Source organism: Theobroma umbraticum, unplaced genomic scaffold (assembly GCF_002168275.2).
Source record: "Theobroma umbraticum cultivar Fairchild unplaced genomic scaffold, ASM216827v3 scaffold_147.0, whole genome shotgun sequence".
In the NCBI taxonomy this organism is placed as follows: domain Eukaryota; kingdom Viridiplantae; phylum Streptophyta; class Magnoliopsida; order Malvales; family Malvaceae; genus Theobroma; species Theobroma umbraticum.
Window position 1 is genome coordinate 959,220 of NW_018397259.1, and position 15,353 is coordinate 974,572.

The following is a 15,353-nucleotide window of genomic DNA, read 5'->3' on the forward strand; positions in this document are numbered from 1 at the left end:
CATCATGGGCATATTAATATTTTTCTTGCATGTAACCATACTTTTGAACCCCAATTTTGATTTATAAATGAAAGCATATCATTGTTAATGAACTTAAGTTTAACTTAGGATTTTATTAAATTGAATAGAATTCAATAAGTAAAAAATATTGGTATGACTCCTCTACTTTTGGTCGTTTCCAACTTTCAAACTTGCATATTGCAAAACTCTCATATGCGCATGTCTTTGCATCCAATGACTCAGTCAGGGTAGATAATTTGGATAATAAAACTTTATAAGTGTGTATATCATTTACCTTGGAAGTGATCCAATGTCATGGAAATCATTTAAGCAAAGTTAGTAGCAAGATCTTCTACCTTACTATTGGAGCTAATATCATGGAAATCAGTTAAGCATGTGCAGATTCCCTCATTCATTCACCAGTATTGGGTAATGACAAATATTGGAGCTAAATAGCTAAGTGCAAATCCATTTTTTCACTCCAGAATGAAATATTTAGCACTTGATTGTCACTTTGTGTGTTAACATGTCCAGAATGGTTGGCTCAAGTCACTTACATCCCTACTATTAATCAAATCTCAGATGGTCTCAGAAAAACTCTAGCTTAACAAAGGTTTTTGTTCTTAAGATCCCAGATAGACGTAAATGGTGTCTCCACCAGCTTGCGGGAGCATGTAAAGGGTTCATACAGCAAGCTCAGCACCAGACCAAGTTTAACAGAAGCTCAGTAGAAGACAGGCTTAACAAGGACTCAATAGTAAATCAAGCGTAATAGAGCGTATCGAATCAGAACAAGATTAGCAGATCATGGAAGGATATGCAACAAACTCAGCAGATCAAGCAAGCTTAGCAGAGTAATTCAAATCAGAGACCAAGTCAGTTACGGTTATTTAGCAAAAAAAAAACAAAAAAAGTCAGTTAGGATTGAACCACGACAGATCACAAGATCTTCAATCGTTTCAGCTGAGCCTCTAAATCTTTCTCTTCTTTGAATTTTTAATGAAACAAATATCAATGCAAGTCTATGTATTTATTCAATAATTTAACATTGACAACCCTTTCAAGCAATTTTAAACATGGCACATCAGAGAAGTTCCGTAACATACACCAACAACGAGTTAGTGCTCTTAAATCCAAAACACTTGGAGCATTATGTAATAGCTTCAAAATATATAGTACTCTTCACTAAGACCCATCTCTTGCTATTCCCTATACTTGAATAATTGTGAACAAGATATCAAATCTATAAGATATTAGCTTCTTTGTGTAATATTTTAGATTTCTTTTTATTAAGGTTCAATTTTGAGTATGAAGGAAGAGGTCTTGATGTGTATTCTGTTGGCTTCAAAGTTGAAAAGGAACAACAAAATCAGAACAGGAGCCATTGATTCAAAACAAAACAAGGAACAACCGGCCTGCATTTACTTAATCTCGAAACAATGAAACAACAGTAATTGGCCTAACATCTTAATTGGTCCACTCATATTGTCACAATGGGTGCAGTGTGCATTTTCCAATATAAATGGATCATGGTCCTCATAGTCTGTTTAATATTAGCTTAACAAATTAAAATAGACTAATTGTCATCAAATGCAAGTAGATTTTGACCTGATAAAGACGATAACAATTTGGAACCAATCACTAAGTATTACCGCCAGCTGCTAAGGACGATTCACGAACTTCCTGCAAGGAGGAAGTGCTTCAGAAACGGATCAGCATCAACTACCTTTAACAAGTGTAAAGGGGTTAGAGGGTAATGTTGCGAACGAGTCAAACAGGATGTACTTAGAGTAGTAGAGAGGATCGATCTTGGTTTATTATTACTTAATCAAAGATTTATTTTATTAATATTTGTGAATTAACTTTGGCATTATAATGTAAAGGTAGTGCTGCGGGGAGCTGTCCCTGCAGAAGACATTCTGCACAACACAACATTGTAATATTCAGATCGATAACAAAAAACTGATAAAATTCTTTCTTGCTTCTTCTTCCCTGTACACCTGTTATAAGACTCAGTACTGTTTACTGTGCTCCAGTCCTGACTTTCTCTACACTACTTCTCTTAGTACACGTCGTTTTACGTATTTGCAACATTGCCTCTTTCTCCCTTTGTTGTAGTATGTATAAAAATACTGTCTGACTGGACACTCTGTCCATCACTGATCATACCAAACATGCACCTTAGCCAAGTGCTGAAACTAATGGCAATCAAACCTCCTAATACTTTAGGCATATTTTGCCAAAAATGAAAAAAACTAAAGCAGGCGATATTTATTGCTCAAGCTATGTCTCAGTGGATACAAAGAATAATTGCTCCGGACATTTGATTGCTTATAAACTATATATGCCATTATGCTTACTCGGACAAATTGACAGTGCACTTACTGGCAAATTGCCCGCAATTTTACAATCCTAGACCAGGCTTCCTGTTGGAGCTCACTTTGCTGGCCATCAAGATTTACGGAGAAGTTGTACGCGCTTTCAGGACGCGTAGGATGAGGAATGATTACACTTACACAGTGAATTCTCATGCATTCTCAAACAATAAAAGACTAGAAATAGGAAAAAAACACAAAAGCATGTCCCTCTATAAATATCTTCATTATAATCAATGTCTGTAACTGAAACAAGGGAGACAAACACAATGAAGGTTAAGTGTTTCGGTCTCCGTGAACCCACCATCTTTGCCATTCTCGGTATTTCTTCTCTTTGTTACCTTCTCCCCATCTGCTTTGCATCCTATGCTGAAGTTGGTATGTTACTCTCCCTCTTTCTTTTGTTTTCCTCACTGTTTCGGCAATTGGCATTGCATTCTCCATGACTCTTGGAAAATTGTCCTTAGTTTGCTTAATTAATATATCTTCATAAGCCAGATCATGGTTTCCTTCAGTCTTTTTTCTAGTGTTAATGAATTGGAATCCCATTTTTCTTGTTTTTATCACTTACACTATCTGTTCTTTACTTGTCCTGTATGTTATGTTATTAGTTTGCTCTTCTTTTCCCTTTAAAATGTTTGTTCTTTTGGTTCATCACTAGACTGAGGAACGTAAACCCTCTTTATTTTAATGGGTTCAAAGACCAACTTTTGTGGCTAAAATAACACGTAACAACCAAACAAACCAGCAGCAATGCTGACAATGCTTTGGTCAGTTTCTTGCTTCCATTTTTGAAATATATTATCATTGTAGAAATTACTCCACCCCCAACTTTGGATTGCAAAACTCTTTAATGAGAGAAGGAAAATCTTTCTCTTCACATTTTAATCCATTTTTTTATCGATTTATGTGAGAGAACTTTATAATAAAACATTCTTCCTAACTGAAAAGAAAATACTTCTTGTCAATTCATTAAATAGACGATAAGTCTTCCTTTTTTTATCTGTAAAGAAGACAATTTTTACAAAATTTTAAGTATTGTTTATATTTTTCCTTGAAATTCCAACATTATACTTCTTACAATATGATACAAACTGAATTCTCTGGCGAGTCTATAGATGGTTTTTGTTCCTAGATGCATAACTCCTAGCTTAAGTATTTCACTGTTTTCCCCATTACTTTTCAATTCCTCTAAGATGAATTTGTTCTCTACTTTCCAACAAGAGTAGTCATCTTTTACTGTTGTATTTTAATTTGGCATCAATCTTTTAGTAGCCTTAAGACTTCAGATTTCATAGTTTCCCTTTTTTTTTTTTGGGAATCTTAAATTGTGCTTTTAGTGCAGATTATGGTAATCCAAAGCTTTTGGAGACTTTCACTCTTTGATTGCTTCTGTGTTATAGTTTATGTAAATAATAAATTCCATTTAGTTGGTTTGTTTTTCTTCTGTCTGGGTTTTTTTGCTTATTCTTTTCAATAATAAGCTTCTTTGCTTTTTAAGTGCTAATACGTTGATTCAGTTCAATATATTCTTTCAGAAAGCTAGACAGATTGCAGATTCTCCTGAGTTTTAAGTTTTACTTGACATTTTGTCTTACATTACCCTGCTACCTGTTATTTAAGCTTGAAGTTAAAGAAAAGAGCAGATTCCCGTCTCATTACTCTTATTCTTAATTTTGTTCCCATCCATGGGGGATCAAAATGTGGGATCCATCCAAGTCTTTCTGTTACAACCATGAACAAAAACTAGCCAAAATGTCGTAGAGGTTCTAGGTTGAACTGTGTTTTGTGCTCTGGATTACTGTCCTGATTTTTAACATCATGGGTTATCTGAACTGATTGTTTGGAGTGGCTATCCTTAAATTTGTGTCTTTATGTCTGATAGTCAAGGTTTGTACTGTCAGTTTGCATTTTGTACATGATGTCAAGGTGTCTTATGTTCTGTACTTACGGACAAATGTTGATCCTTCTTTGTCCTTTTGTTCTTCCTGGATTCTTCCAGGTTCTCCCTTCTGGGATGATTAATTGAATATTTTCTCTTATTGTGGAAAAAAAAAAAAACTAGCCAAAATAGAAACAAAAGAGAGAGAACAATCATGCATTTTTTTTTCAATATGAGGCATGGAATTTTTCTTTTTCTCACTACAGCATTTAACTTCATGTGCATGATGCACCAAAGCAAAATATTCTCCCTACCTCTGTTGTCTATGTCAACAGTATCTGACCTTCTTTTTTCTGGGGGCCGATTGGTCGGGGGACAGAGAATGAAATTCCATTTACTTACACTGAAGGAACTGGCAAGGGGCCAAAGGAATGGGGCCATATCAACCCACATTGGCAACTTTGCGACACTGGAAAATTGCAGTCTCCTATAGATCTTCTCAGTGAAAAGGTCCAAGTTCTTCCTAAATTGGGAAAATTGAAAAGGGACTACAAACCAGCTCCTGCTGTAGTGAAGAACCGGGGACATGACATTACGGTAAAATGTGCTAACATCTGTTGATTGTTTTCCATTTCCATATCGAATCATTTTAACAACGAACCACCTTATGAATGCAAAGAATTTTAATCAAATAAGTAAAAGTAACCTTAAGTGACTCAACAAGGCATCAATGAGTACTGTTAGATAAACAGTAACTAAACAAAATCCAATTTACAGATGATTTGCATAAAAAATTTTGTTTTATGCAAATCATGAAGTATCAGCTGTCACTGTTTCTTGATCAGTTCTACTGTCATAATCATCTGATATTCTATCAGGTAAGGTGGAAAGGGGATGCAGGAAAAATTAATATAAATGGGACTGACTATAAACTGCTTCAATGTCATTGGCATTCACCATCAGAACATACATTCAATGGAACTAGGTATATCCCTCTCTGCTCTGAGATTTACTTTTAATTTTATATATATACAGTTCAAATGATTAGACTATCTGCACCTATCATTGTAAATAAATGGTTTCTTAATATGTATTTAATACACTTCCACTTTAGAGGACATATCTAACAGCCATTTATGCAATTTTTGCCCTCAATTTTGTTTACAGACAAGAGCTGGAGCTCCACATAGTTCATCTAAGTTCTCATGGAGAGATTGCAGTTATTGCAATTGTTTTCAAATATGGCCGACCTGATCGCTTCCTCACTAGGGTATGGAAACATTTTGTTTCAATTGGTACATGTGTATATGTACTCAACTTCGTTGTTTACTTTGAATGCAAGTGCAAGAGCATAATCATTTAGGATGTACTTTCATTCATGCATACTTGGACCAGGTAATGAAAATAGGCTAAAAGGAAAGATACCAATGCAAGTAATACAAGTAACTTTAATTTACATATTCTTGTGGGAATAGGGGTGAATGGCACATTTTAGACATGAAAAAAGTGTTTGCTCAGTTATGTTCTAATGGAATCATTATCCCAAATGCACAAATCGTTTTACCAATTACTGATTATAACAAATGGCTGAGCGAACCATTTTACGTCTGAACTATATGGCCATTCTTGTGAAACCAATTTACTACATCCTGCTGCAGAACTCTGTGCTATTTAATAGCTTAAATAGAATGTTGTAGTAGGCTATAAAGAAGGATCTGGTTGCTATGCAATCAGACTCTTCAACTAAACTTGAATATATCTCAGGATAATATTTTTTAAATGGTGAAAAAATTATTAGAGTATTAGATTTGTCATATCTAGTAGATCAAAAGCCTTAGAAAGTAATGTAGAAATAAACAATTCCACATCTTTGATGTCTACATCCTATTCGGATGTGTCACTATTAACCCCAACAACTATTTTGGGGCTGCTTACCTAATTATCTTCTTAATTAGCTCTTCCTTCCTTTTTTTTGCTTTTTTCTTGCAGCTTTTTCACCACATAAAAACAATTGGAAATGAAGAGAAAAATCTTGGGATGGTTAATCCGGGAGATATCCAATTTGGTAGCAGAAAGTATTATAGATATATTGGTTCTCTTACGGTACCTCCCTGTACTGAGGGAGTAGTTTGGACAATTGTCAAGAAGGTATATCACCTACGCCTTTCATAATTATATAAACAATAAACACCGTATTGGTTCTCAGGGATTCTTCCTTGCTTCCTAGATTCTTATTTCACATTTCTATATTGATCTTACTAGGTGAGGACAGCAACGAGGGAGCAAGTAAGGGCGTTAAGGGACGCCGTTCATGATGTAAGTGTTTTTAACTTGAGATATATGCAAATATATACACTTATCATTGGGCCAAGTGCTCAAGTCCTGAGATAATTTCTTTTAATTGAAGCAGAAATGACTATAGTGTTAGCTTTTGACATGAACTTAGAAAATTTTGAAGTCCCAAGCCACCCATAGCCATTGTGGGACTCTGTCCTTGCAAAACCATCTTGAGATCAAAACAGAATTGGACTAGAATTGAAGCTAGATGTTTTCTTTTCCTTGGTCAATCAAATGCTATCCATGTTCACGTTTACAATGAAATTCTTTTCTACTCCCTGATGGAATTTTGAACTGTACTTGAATCGCTGTCTCTCCTCTCTTCTTCTCCAGGGATTTGAGGCAAATGCAAGGCCAACCCAACGACTAGATGAAAGACCAGTGTTGTTCTATACTCCAAGGATGAATGGCGGCTCTGCTTAGATACAGAAAAAGAAATGAAAGAGAAACTGCACCACATAAAACTATAGCTCATACTACTCTTAACACTCACACATCATTGAAATAATTGCGACTTTCTTTTTCCGCAACTCAACTGAAAATAAACATTTCAGACTTCATTCAGAAAATGAAGAGCAATTACTTTCATTACTGAAGTTATGGCAGTAAATTTTAGATATCTTCCTAGTTATGGAAATTTGACAAATGCAGTGATTTTTAGTTGATCAGTACTCCTGATTTCTTAGACATCATACTCATTACTGCATGGAGCTTCTGCTAAAATTCATCCTTTTCAAATCTGAATATATTCTCTTTCACATATCTCCTACATTAATTCGAAATAAAATCTAAGATTTTGTACTAGAGTACTAGCCACATTAGATGACAAAAAGCTCGACAATCTGTTTACAATTTTATCATCGCATGTCCTTTGCTTTCATATTCATAAGTTCGTATTCTGCGTTTAGTAGTTGGTCAATTTTTATGATATGGCCATTTGATTCACCAATGCCTTTTAAAGTTGAGATATGACCTCTCAATCTTTCAAAATCTAAGATAGAACCTTTTAACACAATCTTTTTAAGACTAAGGTAGAACCTCTCTTACTCTCCGAAATTGATTTTGAAATCAACTAAACAAGCAAGAAGAACCCCTAAAAGGTAGATGTTGCTTAGTGAATACAACATGTTAATAAATGTAGGCTCAAAAAACTGTACGAACTATGGAAGAAGATGAAGAATCTTTGATCACAAGGTAATTCTTTGGTTCTGCTCTTTTTCTCCTTTAAAACAGGCCCAAGACTGAGCTATCTACACTTGCAAATTAAATGAGAGCAATTGCGTAGCATTAAATGAGAAAATAGTCGTTGCTTGAGTATCACTTCTCTGATGGCGGCTGAGGGTTTGCTTGAGAAGGTAGAGTATCACTTCTTTGGAGGCGGCTGACGGTTTGCTTGAGGAGAACCTACTTCCGGACATTCTTGATGATTGATCTCGAAAAAAAGTAAAGAGGCCTTGCCATAACATTCTTGATGATTTATCTCGAAAAAAAGTAAAGAGGCCTTACTATAACATGTAAGTTTTCAAATTTAACAATTTGATTTAAGAAGAGCGATCATCAATCTTTTTTGTTTAGCTAAAATTGACCACTTAGGTGAATTTATTTATTTTTAATGAGGTATTAGGCTTGAATTAGGTTCATTAAAAATATAAATTCTGGTCGATTTAGATGCAGGAGTACAGTTACGTGTAAAGAAAATCTTAGCACCCTTACAAGGTCCATTTAATTGATACTTAATTAATTATATGCCTTTTAGCCCTATTAAATTCAATATCTAATTTTATTTTTATTTTTCAAAAATAAATAAAACCGCTTTGATATTAAAATACATCTTGAAAACTTCAACACTTATGACAAAATTCAAAAAAAATCTCCTACTTAGAAATTTTTAAGGAGCTATCACTTATTATCTTCTTGAAATTCCATCATTGGAAAATCTTTATTTATTTATAGTGAAATTGAAATAAACAAAAACCCTTTGATATTGAAATACTCTTGAAAACTCCAACAGTTATAGCAAATTTCAAGAAAAATTTCTTTTCTAGAAATTTTCAAAAAGCTATTACTTAATAGCTTTTTGAAAATTTCATCAGTAGAGAATTTTTATTTATCTACTTTTTATCAAACTTATACGGAAACATTATTATTGTGATTTTATTATTATTTCATGGTAGTAATTATGTAAAATAAACCTCTTTTTTCTGTTTAAAAAAATAATTTATGAGATTACCTTCCAACGCTTATGGTAAGGTCTCATAAACAATTTTACTCTGAAAAATTTAAGAAAGTTGCTACTTGTAACCTTCCTTAAAAAATTCATTTAAAAGATTTACATTTAAATAATTATTATTTAAATTAATCAAATTTCATGATTGCCTAAAATGTGACTTATAATTTAAAATCCTTATATTATGCTCTTATAAAATCAAACAAGCTAAAGAAAAGAAAAGAAAAGCATTATATTTACCTTTTTGGGTTTCAGTACCTAAAACAAAGTAGATTCCAGCTAATGGACTTTAAAAATTGGTTTGGGTCAAGGTGTGGGTCGTGATCCAATCCATCAAAATTTTCCATTTTTCTGGAGTCTAATATGATGTAGTTTTGCTTTTGGTATAAAGCCTTTTCTTCTCTCCTTTTCCCTTATTTCTAACTTCATTACTCCTTCCAAGTGAGAGTTTTTATATAAAAGACAACTTCAATCCCTGAATCCTCTTGATCTCCTCATCCGTTTAATTGGAATAATATTTTAATAAACAAAATCGATTCTCCTAGATATAGGAAAAAAAAAACCAAGAACCCAAGAACTTAAAAAAATTGTTTTCTCTCCTTTGTCATTTGTTTCTTCTCAGTTTGCTTCTCTCTCATTTTCCTCTATTTTTGGCATCGATGCGTGGGCATCTTTATACCCAATGTGTTCTATTGCTTTTTGAATTGGCTTCTTGAGTTTTGATTCAATCTAACTTAATTGTTTTTAGATTTTTAAGTTCATCTAAGATTAAGATTGATGCAAACTTATGTTTCCCTTTTCATGTTTATCTCGCTCTTTTTGTTATTTTCCTAATTTTCATATTTTTTATTATTTTTTTATATTTTCAAAATTTAATAGACACCTCAAACAAAATGAGGTGTCTACAACTGTTTCTTTTTGCACATTTCTTGAGAATTAGGAATTGTGTAAAAACATAGACACCATTTTGACCGAAAAGATAATATTTTGTAAAAAAAGCTCCTCATATGGAGTTCGGTTATGTAACTTTAAAAAGGAATAAGCTCCTCATATGGAGTTCGGTTATGTAACTTTAAAAAGGAATAAGCTCCTCATCTGGTACGAGGCTATGTAACTTTAAAAGGGATAAGCTCCTCATCTAAGAATGAGGCTATGTAACTTTAAAAAAGATAAGCTCATCATTTGGAATAAGGCCACGTAACTTTAAAAAGGAATAAAATCTTCATCTAAAGTAAGGTTATGTAACTTTAAAAAGGAAAAAGCTCTTCATTTGGAATGAGGCTACGCAACTTTATAACTGAATAAGTTCTTCATCTAGATTAAGGCTATGCAAATTTAAACTGAATAAGCTCCTTATTTGGAATGAGACTACGTAACTTTAAAAATGAACAAGCTCCTTATCTTAAAAGCTGTTGATTATGAAATGTAGGATGTCATCACTAGAGGTCCTTAGGTTCCTATGAAATTAGATCTTGTAACCGATGAGACAACTCCTAAAACCAGAGAAGAGTAGACTGAAGCTGAAATGTGAAAAATGCAAACAAACTCCAAAGCCATAAACACTATCTATCGTGCACTAAATTTCAATGAGTTCAACAAAGTTTCTGCATGTACAATAGCTAAAGAACTTTGGGAGAAGTTTAAGACCATTCATGAAGGGGCTTCACAAGTTAAGGAGTCCAAGATTGCTTTTCTCACTCACAACTATGAGATGTTCAAGATGGAACCAAGAGAAGTCATCATAACCATGAATGATCGGTTCACTAACATTGTCAACAAGCTCAAGCAACTTGGGAGAGAAATTCTTGTACATGAAGTGGTCAAGAGGTTGCTTAAAAGCTTACCAAAGGCTTGACAGCTAAAGGTGACAGCAATTCAAAAACACAAAGATCTTAATGTCATCACCCTCAATGAGATGTATGGCTCACTCCTCACGTATGAGAAGAAAGGAAGGAAGGAAACTAATGATGAAATAGAAATAAGAGCCAACTTTTGCTTGATGGCCAAAAATGAAGAACTTAAGGTAATTTCTAATTTATCTAATATTTCATGGATGAATTTCAAGATAAGTGTGATTGTTTATATACTGAATTTGATAAGTTAGCTTTAAAGTATAGGCTTTTGAAAAGGAAAACTTTATCTTAAATGATGAATTAGAAAAAATTATATATGATTTCAAATCTACTTTTGATAAGAGAAATGTTTTTCAAATTGAGCTGGAACATTCCAAAAACAGATTTTGAATCTTTAAAGTTGGAACTAGAGAGCAAAAATGAGGTCTTGCAAAAGGCATTAGATGAGAATGTTTCTTTTAAAACTTCAACAAAAGAGAGATCAAAATTGAAGTTGTGCAAAGAATAAAAACCAAAAGAAATGTTGTTTTTAAAAGGAAAAATGATGCATCTTCATTCCATTGTGATGCTTGTGGCAAGAGAAGTCATATAATTTATTATTGTTATCATAAAGGCAACAACCTCTCTAAAACCAAGATGGTTTGGGTGCTTAAAGGTTCTTATGTATTGACTAACCACTACGAACCCATTAAAGTATGGGTACCTTTGAAAAAAAATAAAAAATTATTTTGTAGGTTGAGCAAGAGTAAAAGGAATAATGTTTGAAAGCTCAACTAAATAAGAGGTAACCTTGGTACTTGGATAGTAGCTGCTCAAAATACATGGATGGAAATGAAAATTCATTTGCCAAGCTTGATAAAAAGAAAAGCGGTAGTGTTTTTTTTGGTGACAACTCTAAATGTATCAGCCAAGGAATTAGAGCCATTGGTAACACTTCTTAAACTCAAATTAAGCATGTTTTACTTGTTAAAGCCCTAAAGCATAACTAATTGAGTGTTATTCAACTTGTGATAGAAGATTTTGAGTTTTCTTTGATTCTCATGTATGCCATGTGATTGACATTGATTTAACAAATTTGTATTCATTGGCAAAAGATTTGCAAATATTTACATGAATATAAGAAAATGAATTTGAAATATAAGAAAATGATTTCAAAATTTAATGTTGAAAATGATTTCTTAATGAAAGAAAAGTTTGTTTTAGGAAAATAGAATTTACATAAAGCTTAAGATTTAACATATAAAAAGCAAAAAGTTTTCATGAATTCCCCACTTTCAAAGTTAACCAAATGCATTTATTGTAACTTTCATGGTCATATTTGACACATTTGTTCAATTAAGAAAAATCTACCTTATAAGTTAAACAAGTGTGGATTCAAAAAGGAACTTTGTATAATGAGGCTAACTATCAAATATCCAAAGCAATTTGGATACCAAAGATCATATGAAAAGTGTCTCTTGTAGGTGTGTTAGAGTAAGGAAACAAATTCTTAGAGATTGAATGCCCTTTAGACACACAATGGAAATTGAGTGATTTCTATTTCAAAAGTCATTTATTTGTCAAATTGTGAACATTGATTGTTTGCTCTTATTTTTCTTGGTTGTCAAATTCTTGAGATTGATTGATTTGCATAATTGCCTATTCTAGTAGCATAAACAAGGAAAATTGAGTTTGAATAGTTGACTTCTTGATTTCCTTGTGTCTAAGATAATTTGACTACTTGAACAACTTTACTTTGTCATTTAAGACTTATTTGAATGTCTTAAGTTGGTTAAAATTAAGCATGATAAGCTTTGACTACTTGAATTTGTATTTTTAAAGCAAAATGAGCTTATATGAGAAAAATGTTTGCCATCCTTTAGTTTATAATGATTTATGAACTGGACAAGTTTATTCCATGATGAAAATACTCATTGACTTGCTCTTATTGGATGTGCTTGCTGGCTTGTAAACTTGAATGGTCATAAAGCCATTTTTGGTACATGACTATGGAATATTTGAAAATGACCCTTGACATGCAAGATAATTTTCACTATGCTCAGTGTGTATTTCATAAATCATTTAGTGCATTATTAAACAAAATTGAATGGCATTGAGCTCATGATGTTGCATAAAGCATGTCCAACTAAAATCTTGCATGTTTCAAGTACAGACTTTTGAAAAGAAAGATCAAATCTTTAACAAATTATTTTCTTGCAAAACTTTTTGTTTCTTTTTATTTAAATTGATTTATTTGACTTTTCTCAAATTCCATTTTGCTTGATATTTCTTTCATGACTTATGAATTTGAATGAAAGAATTTTCTTAAGCATAATCTTAAATGCGATAGTTTGATGACATTTTATAATACTTATCATTTAGAGGGTGTAATAAATTAAACAAGAATGCCTTATGTTGAAAAATGTTGAGAATATTAGATTAATTGCTTGTCATGCTTAACATTACCTAACAAGCTTGTTGAACATTTCATACATCATATTTATCCTTCATGATGAAAACTCAGCATACTTGAACATATTTGAAACATGATTTTTCAAATGAGCCTTACAATTATTAACAGTTAATAACAATGAGCAATAAAAGTTATATTTTGAGTTTAAATTTTTTCCTTGAAGAATTTTAAGCTATACATGCTCAAAATGATGTTCTAAACATGGTCATTTTGAAAATACAATTCATGTTTACATAAATCCATGATTTGGAACAATTGCACAATAGCAAATTGCATTGTCTACACTTTTTCTAGTTTTTATGGTGCAGAAATCAAGCATAGTCTACCCCTAAAGTTTTGTAGTTGACTTCTAAGTACTTTGATGCTAAAATGGATAGGTTTTAAGCTCTAAAATGTCTTCTTACTTCACTTTTTGTCCATTGCATTAAATCCTTTCATGAATATCTTTCAATGATGATTTTTGATTCTTGAAAACATGCATTATGAACAATCTCATGATCATTTGATGCAAATACATATTTTCCTTGTGTTTACAATGTTAAAATTGAAAAATGGGAAATTACTCATGAATACTTAAATTTATGTGCTTACCTAAATAATATCATTTCTAGAGAATGATATGTTCATATGCTTATGTTGAAAAGTCTTTTCAATGAATCTTAAGATCAATTCTTGAAGCATGCTTTATGATTGTGCTTAAATGATTGTTTTAAGATTGATTCTTTGCTTATATTCATGAAATTGATCATGATGAACTTCTTGAATGTTACGAAAATAAATTTTGGTTCATCTATTATATTGGTCAAGACACATGCTTACATGATTTTTCATTTTGCTTGACATTAAGGTTTGAAGTGTAAAACTTGATTTGAGCTATGCATTTGATTATGAATTTAATTATCAAATTTGATCATGACATGTATTGTGTTTTGACATAGTTGAAATTTATTTTCAATATGCATTTGAACGTTGATTGTATCTTTATTGAGCCATAAATGTTCACATCATCTAAAAATTTGGTGTGCATCCAACTTTAGCTTATAGGTTACCATAAATAACTTGACATGTCTCATAAAATATGGCCTATAGCTTTAGCTAGCAATGAATAGCCTAATGTGGTTTGATTGAATATCTCTTTCTTGAATCTTGACAGTTGGCATTCATTGATGATTAAATGTTCACTTTTAACATATTCATGAGTTGAGTGCTTTATTTTCAATATTTCATAACAATTGATATCACTAATGAATCATGAATGGAGAAATAGCATGTACCACATTAAAAGTTCAATGCTTTTATTTTTTGGTATATGTCTATATATTTATGAAAATTGAAATCATGCTTGCACTTTATTAAACAAAATTAAAATCATGATTCATAAAGGTAGCCATTTTATTTCTTGTAATCATGCTAGTGCTTACTTAATCATAATATTCTCTTACATGATTGCAATAAAAGTAAAATGTTTTGGTAATACTTTATTGATAATGATATCTTCTTGATGAAAAAATTCTTCTTGAATTGCTAAGGTCATATATAATTTGGAGAATATTTATTGAAATGCTTGCTTGTAAATGATTTAGAAAAATGCTTGGTTGATATTGCTTGGTAATGCTAGATAATGCTTAATAATATTTGAGAATGATGCTTGATGATTAAGGATACCTTGTACATGCAAAAGAAGTACTTTGCAAATATCTTGAAAAATATGAGTATTTGATACATATGTTAAACATCTATTCAAATGCTCATTTTCGTTTAGTTCCATGAATACTTAATTATCAGGAAAATAAATTGCATATCCATTTGAATGCTCATTTATTCTAGGCTCATGATTTCTCTCTTAATGTTTGATCTATTAAGGATCTTTAATAATTTGCTTTAAGCTTATGATTTCTTAAGGGGAGTTTATCACTGTAATTGATATCATGAGGAATTAAGATCTTCAACAGCAAGGTTTGGTGAGAATTCAACATTTGGTGTTCTTCACTATCGATAATATCTTTCTTAACACTAAAATTGATATTGTGCCTTATATTGCTTCTCACTTAAACTTCAATGTTGAAATGCATAATTAGTATCAAGCCTTAAGTTTTCTCATTTAATGTTTAACTTTAAAATTAGCATCAAGATTTAGGATTATCTTTTATCACTTGACCTTTAAATTGATCATATCTTTCTTAAATGTGTTTGGGCCTTGAAGTTGATATGCATGGAATGCTTAATG

General features: G+C 32.0%; 1 protein-coding gene across 1 annotated transcript; it reads left to right on the forward strand.

Annotated features, from left to right (window-relative positions):
• Positions 1-2,597: 2,597 nt before the first annotated feature.
• Positions 2,598-7,356, forward strand: LOC110415607 (alpha carbonic anhydrase 4-like). Its single transcript, XM_021427308.1, has 7 exons — positions 2,598-2,753; positions 4,637-4,854; positions 5,136-5,242; positions 5,425-5,527; positions 6,247-6,405; positions 6,520-6,573; positions 6,928-7,356. Exons 1-7 carry the CDS (start codon positions 2,612-2,614, stop codon positions 7,015-7,017), a joined length of 873 nt encoding a protein of 290 aa, XP_021282983.1. The 5' UTR covers positions 2,598-2,611; the 3' UTR covers positions 7,018-7,356.
• The last annotated feature ends 7,997 nt before the right edge of the window (positions 7,357-15,353 follow it).